At 42.7% G+C, this 7,087-nt stretch overlaps 2 protein-coding genes across 2 annotated transcripts; both read right to left on the bottom strand.

Annotated features, from left to right (window-relative positions):
- Positions 1–211: 211 nt before the first annotated feature.
- Positions 212–3,289, bottom strand: LOC134088391 (protein SET-like; the record flags this gene model as incomplete). Its single annotated transcript, XM_062542330.1, is given in 6 exon segments — positions 212–382; positions 992–1,105; positions 1,217–1,320; positions 1,569–1,711; positions 1,812–1,869; positions 2,988–3,289. Coding segments are annotated over 6 exon segments (663 nt in total), but the record flags the coding sequence as incomplete, so codon positions are not given.
- Positions 3,290–3,884: 595 nt separating this feature from the next.
- LOC134089475 (palmitoyltransferase ZDHHC12-A-like) lies at positions 3,885–6,338 on the bottom strand. Its single transcript, XM_062543914.1, has 5 exons — positions 5,869–6,338; positions 5,642–5,772; positions 5,439–5,519; positions 5,128–5,294; positions 3,885–4,673 (listed from the first exon to the last, which is right to left on the bottom strand). Exons 1-5 carry the CDS (start codon positions 5,963–5,965, stop codon positions 4,352–4,354), a joined length of 798 nt encoding a protein of 265 aa, XP_062399898.1. The 5' UTR covers positions 5,966–6,338; the 3' UTR covers positions 3,885–4,351.
- Between the last annotated feature and the right edge of the window lie 749 nt (positions 6,339–7,087).

Raw genomic sequence — 7,087 nt, 5'->3', positions numbered from 1 at the left:
CATTGACTCCAACCCCTGTTATAGGGCATTCTACCAACTTCACTGGAATTCAATTCTGGACATACTAGAGGCCCCGGTGTGTGTGTGTGTGTGTGTGTGTGTGTGTGTGTGTGTGTGTGTGTGTGTGTGTGTGTGTGTGTGTGTGTGTGTGTGTGTGTGTGTGTGTGTGTGTGTGTGTGTGTGTGTGTGTGTGTGTGTGTGTGTGACTAACCAGGTAGTACTGCAGGGGATTGGGCCAAATGTCATCCTTGATGACCTCGCCAAGCTCGTCGGCCCCTGAGTCGGAATGGTCGGTGAACCAGGTGAAGAAGCTCTCGGGTTCCTCGTGTTGCCTCTTCCTGCCGGCCTTGTTCTGCGTCTGCCCAGACCGACTTGTGAGGTCCTGTGGAGATACAAGGACGCACTGTGGTCAAGCTACAGACGCTCAATATTTGTCAGCTAGGGAATAAACAGCTTTTAGATACTCTTAATTGGTGAATTTAATAAAAGTCAATTAAACAAATAGAAATATTTTTTTCTATTGTGAAACAGTTGCACTTAGACAGTTTCCCCACCAACAATTATTTTTATGTTTTAGAAATGAACAATAGCAGGTTCATTTTTGTAGTGAGCCATGTAATAATTCATTAAATGGTGAGGCATAATCAATGTTTTCTTCTCTGCTAATGGGTCAGAGCAAAGAATATCTGGACAGCAAATATTCAGATGATAAAACATAGTGCATTTCTTTGTCCCTTAACTGAGCTGACATGTTTACCCAGGCAAACACTACAAATGTCAAAATCATCCATCAATTCTGGGTGGGTCTCAACTTTGGAAACTGACTTGGCATGACACATTCAGCAAAGACAGAGCGACCAAGGAATAAACATCCAACTGTAAGCTGCAAACTGAAAGTTAAGTAAAATGGTACACTCAATCACTCCCAAAGAAAAGATGGATGACTGGAAAAGATCTCAAACATATCAGAGCAAAAGGCTGCGTAGCTCACCTTTCCTGATTTCCATTTGATTTCTGTTGACTTTGAAGTCGGGTCCCCACTCTCGTTCAGGTGGAACTCTTTGGAAAGAACTTTGTTGTCAAAGTACTGATTTTCATCGAAGTACTACAAATTGAAACAAGAGAAGGGGGGGGGGGGGTCACAGTTAGCTTCAGTCATTGCCGCATAAAATCATAGCCATTAAATCATTGAACACAGACTCACAACATTACTCACAAAATCTATTCTGTATCCTGACTTGATGTCTTCGAACTCCGTCACCTCCACCCGGGTCAGATAATGAAGGGCCTCCTCGTCTTCCTCACCAAGAAGAGCAGAGACTGAGAAGAGATAAAGGAAATAAGGGTCAGATAATGAAGGGCCTCCTCGTCTTCCTCACCAAGAAGAGCAGAGACTGAGAAGAGATCAAGAAAATAAGGACTACTTTAGCAACACTGAAATCACTGCCAGCCATGATTGTGGAGTTCCATTGTTCATCGCTTTTACCCAATTTGTTTGAGTAATACACACAGCAGGCATTCAGCATCATAACATCAATACACACACACACACACACACACACACTCACCTTGAGGGTGGTTGACGAAAGTTGTGACCCAGAAGTTGGGGATTTTGGCGATCAGTTCTGACCTCTTCTGAAAGAATGGCTGGCGGAGTTTGTTGTATTTCTGTTCAACTTTCAATATTTCCTCACTGGCTTGCTCATTAAGTCTGCAGACACAGACAGAAAACATGAGTATGACCAATCTCAAACTTGACATGCCCTTTGCACAACTCAAGGTCTGCAAGATAAAGTTAGTGAACGTCTTACCTGTCAATTTCATTCTGTACTTCGTCGATGTGTTCGATGGCTTCCTGTTGCTCTTTCTCTGCATACATGAAACGACAATGACATATTTTTTGTTTAGGTTCTCAAAAACGTTCACTTATTAAAAAAAAACAAAAAACAAAGGAAGCTAGAAAATTAAAGTACATTGTGTGCTGTATATAATCATTCCCCATCTTACAATTAAATTCCGTCTGCGGAATAGCACATGGCCTTCCTGATAATAGCGAAAGACAAACATAAACATACTTTAAAACGCAACATTAAACGGGCGCTTCAAGGGAATATTGACCAAATCACTTGCGAGAAAAACGCAACAAATGCAACATATACGTTATACCGCGCGCCCGAGCGACTTCTCCTGCACCTGGAGATTGCGAATGCCGCCCGCGTGGTTTAAATGTGCGGCAGCTCGCAGGGCGTCCGCTCCTGCCGTGGTAATGAAGCGGTCTCGGGCTATGTGCTAAAGTTAGCAAGTGGCTAACGGTCAAATACAAACGGCAAACCCCAAGCAAGTGCTACATCCAACAGTTGATTTACAATGTTGCCCCATTTCAATATTTGATATGAAATGCGGACCTTCGCTTCTGCTATAGTCAATGGTTCACATCAACTCGCAACAACGTTGGACAACATTAGCTTGCCTGCTAATGTTAGCTAGCTGGCGACATCATGGCGGCGGGGCAAAACAACAATAGTGGCTGGCTAGTTGGCTAGCGCAGACCTAGTGATTCATTCAATGCATTAAGTTAGTGTTTCGGGCGTACTTGGTACACTTCTAGCAAATTCTATGTTCGTTGGGGAGGTGGCGATTAGATGCTCGTGAAATTTGCGTCGGCTTTGTTGGGTTTAACATGTAGCTCGATAAAATAAAACATGCCTTGCATTACATTGTGACATAATTCAGCATTGTGAAGCTAGCTAGTTAGCTAACTAGCATAACGATATCAATATGGCTTCCACCACCGGTGTGCCTTCCAGCACTCAAAGAGCTACAGAGCTAACCAAGTCCCAACCAAGAATATTAGAAAACACATGCACCGTACACGACTGGTGTTTGATAACACATAACATTATTATTTCTAAGACATATCCAGAACTCCGTAACAAGGAACAAGAGAAAGTGAAAATGGCGATGCTCACAAGGCCGCCATTCCTTACCAGAGGTCTCCTCCGCTCCGTCATGGTTAGAGTTCAGCTCCTTTTTACTCACTTTAGCCGCTGAGGCTGACATGATTTTCGCTGGTTGAGGAACAAGTCGCTAGAAAATACGCTACTGATCGAATTTTGTACTCTGCCTGCAATTTAGGACAAGAATTTAAGAAAGGAAGTGTGCTGCGCTCGCGAGGGAATGCAAACACACACACGCGTACAACCACACAACCTAGTCACTCACGCGCTCCCCCGGTAAGAACGCGCCTCGCGCAAGAAGCGCAAACTGAACACGTGCTCCGCCTCCTCGCGGGCAGCCTACAGAGTCCTGCGCTCGAAAATGAATCTGCGACCTGATAGGCGGAACCCTGAGATAGGGAGTGGTGTGGAAAAACTACAAAACGGGCGGGATTTTGGTCCCGCAAAACATCCGAGGAGGATCAACAAAACATTCTGCAGAGATCTAGATTTTTAAAAACAAATTAGAGGCCTATACTGCACTGTCTGTTCCGAGGCCCAACAGCCATATTATGTGAATACTAAAAACAATTTAAGAGGGTACATGCTTTACTAACAATAATAATTCTGTATTGCGGATAGATGATATTTTACCGTAGGCTCAAGAGCAGTACAAGAATCCTCCTTAAAGGAAACGGTTGGGCCAGAATTCACAGAACTAATAACATGACCCGATACTCCATACTGCATGTATGCATCCCTATAAGTATAAGTTGTGTTTTGTCTCTATAATAGAAACATTTGTTATGCAGTTTTGAAACATGGTTAAGGAACAACCTTTTTTGTCATATTTTTCCAATATTTGAATGGTGTTTTTGCACTGTACAAATTTCAATGAAGGCCCAATAATAAATACAATTATTTATTTAAAGTTAATTTGTAGTAAATTACATTAAAGCAAGAGAAAGCCTTGAAACAAACCTTTCATTACAAATTCAGTAAACGTTTCCCCAGAAACAGCTGAAGAAATCCATTTTGATTATTCTAAAACAATATAACATATAAACCTAGAAAAGCCTGAGGCAAACTTTTGCTTCTGAAAAAGATGAGGAATCCGATGTAGTGTGCCACTTAGGGTCAAAATGACTTGGGGGACTTTTGGACGTTTTGGGAATGTATTACAGACAATTCATGTTAACTGTAATCTCCATGACAAGACAATCAGAAGCATGGATGGCAAGTGTTGCTCAGCAAAACACCATGTCCATGATAATGCATATCATGCATCCAGCAGCACAATGGCAAACTCCTTCCTGAATGTCGAGTGTCGAGGAGCACCAATCGTCACTGCTGACGCCACGGTGCCGGGCTTTACAGGAAGAGATGCCTCCCAGCACGGTGTCCATACTCAGTAGTCAGTCACACACTGCACTTGCTCGGAACTTGGCGTACACTCTCTCCCAAGCCACGGTCCGACACACGCAGAAGAAGTCCCAGAGGTTGCAGAGCGGTCCTCGGTCGAAGGGGTTCTCCTCCGAGTCGCCGTGCTTGAGGTAGGCGATGCGGTGGCGCGCCATGAACTCCCAGGTGGTGGTGTTGCTGGACGCCAGGTGCAGGTGGCATCCCAGCAGGAGCGCCACCACGCCCGAGAACACGCCCGTCACCCCGAGAGCCGCCAGCAGGAAGCCGTTCTGCACCAACCACAGTTTCCATGTCGGGGCGAAAACAATACCAGACCTGTTCCGCAACACCAATAATACACACACCTGCATGTTAGCCATTTGGGCTTTGTGTATTTGAGTAGTTAAAATGTGTTTGAAACCAATCTGGAGAGTGGTGTCAGTTCTGCATAGATAGTTTGCACACACATCACAACTAGGCAGCATTAAATAATAAATATTCATAAAGAGTAGTGGTATAAACAAGAACAGACACATAGTAGATGCAAAGGGTCAACACACATTTTGGTACATAGTAATTACTACCAAAAGTAAGTAGCACATGTATTAATATGATCTGGATAGAGCCAATAGCATTTAACACACACACACACACACACACACACACACACACACACACACACACAAACTGTTTGGAGTGCAGTGCCCAAATCTCAGTTTTGCCTCAACTAAAAATACGGAGACTGCATTTACTCACAATCAACTAGTGTTTGGATGGAAGCGTCACTTACCAGGCAGTCTGCAGGCCCCACAGAAGAACCAGCAGCTGGACTCCCAGATAGAGCAGGAACCAGCGGTGGTTCCTCTCCCCCACACAGTTCTCTATCCAGGGACAGTGGTGGTCAAACCGTCTCACACATTTGTTACATGCCTTGCAGTGCTTGGCTCTCATCGGTTGCTGTTTGTTTGGGAGAAAAATAACTTTAGGATGGAGTGTCAGACCAAAAGCAACATGCAGTGTATTCTCAGAAACACACACTGATAATACTATCATTGGGCTATGTAAAATACTATCATTTGGTTATGTATTGTATTGGCATACCAGTAGTAAACAGTATCCACAACGTCTAAGACGGGCAGTCTGTGGCATCATTTCTTCCAGTTCTTCATTTGTAGATGATATCTGACAGATCATAACACCAGCAAGTTAAACTGTCGGCTATGAAGTTACCCTGTTTATCAATAAAGTATCTATCTATCTATCATTTGTAGCACGCAGGCCATGGGATGGATTTTAATCATCACCTCAACGTCGCTGAGCACAAACCCCGGGTCCATGAGCGAAACCGTGAAGTAGAGCATCACGGAGATCAGCACCAAGGATGCGAAAACCACCGGATGTGCCAACTCCCCTTTCTCCTCATACTTCCGCAAATCTAGGAAAATCCGTTCATTAGGTTTTAAAACTCAGAAAGTTTTTTTAAAAGCCACGATTTGACCCCTCTTCGTCAGCTTACACTGGAAACCCTTACCTGTATCGTGTAAAAATAACACAAGTGTTGTCGCCCAAGTAAGGATGACATGTCCAGTTCTTACGAGACAACCTGCTCTAAACACCTTCTTAAACATTTTGGCATGTTTAAACAACTCTAGTATGGCGATAACTTAAAAAAAATAAATGATAAACAACGTTAGCTAACGTTAAACGGTGTCGTGACGTTAATAGTACCGAAACCCTCACAGTGTCACAACACCACCAAAGCAGTTTACACGCTAGCTAGCTAACGTGAGCTAACTAATTACGCCCACGTTAATCGGGTTAAAAGTTGATTTGTACGGATCCACCTTTAAGCTTTAACGTAGACAAAATGGAAAAATTATGCAAATATTCTTTAACACGTTGTTTTACTTTGTGGCAAGTAAAAGAAATTGGCTTAAAAATGGACACAGTAACTAATTGTCCAAGCCATTTGTTTCCTCCTTGAGTTGTTTTGTTTCTGTCAGGCCGAGGTTTGCTTGCAGAGACATATCTTACCAGTAGAGGTCAGTAGACCCAAGTATGATTTAGCGCTAGTATGATAGATGGATAGATATGCTTTATTGATCCCCAAGGGGAAATTCAATCATAAATTCAAATGACTGATTCATCAGACACAGGCCGAGCGACCCTGGGGTCTACCAGAAGGACTTTTGAGAGTTTACACAAGGGTGCAGAACTGGCTTTGTAGCCTATAAACACAGATCACCTCCCTGATCATGTGAAAAACTACACAGGACAACACAGAATTAAAAGGTATAGGCCTGTACAGGACTACGACACAAACTCAGCAACAAACTCTCAGCTGATGATTTTGTTCAGAGGACTGTATTACATTCATTAAATTGTATAATGTAGTGCAATGCTCCAGACGGAGCCCATGGAAACCCTGCAACTGCAGCTCATCATGTGTCTATTGTAAGAAATGAAATTAATGACATAATCAGCCCCAGAAGGATGATCATTTATTTTCATTATTATTATTATTATTATGTCATTATTATTATGTAATATGCATTATTATAATGACATATTATTATGATTATCATTATTAATGCACAAGGATAAACAACACAGACACACAGGTTGCAAAAGGTGTAAATAAGGCTCAATGGTAGTCAATAGCATCGCGATGGGAGTTAAATGCATCTTGCCTCTGGAAGTTCATGTAATAACAGATTGATTTCCAGTTCTTTTAAAATAAATCCTAATCA

This window comes from Sardina pilchardus, chromosome 8, assembly GCF_963854185.1.
Source record: "Sardina pilchardus chromosome 8, fSarPil1.1, whole genome shotgun sequence".
Taxonomy (NCBI): domain Eukaryota; kingdom Metazoa; phylum Chordata; class Actinopteri; order Clupeiformes; family Clupeidae; genus Sardina; species Sardina pilchardus.
This window is presented reverse-complemented; position numbering and strand designations above follow the sequence as displayed.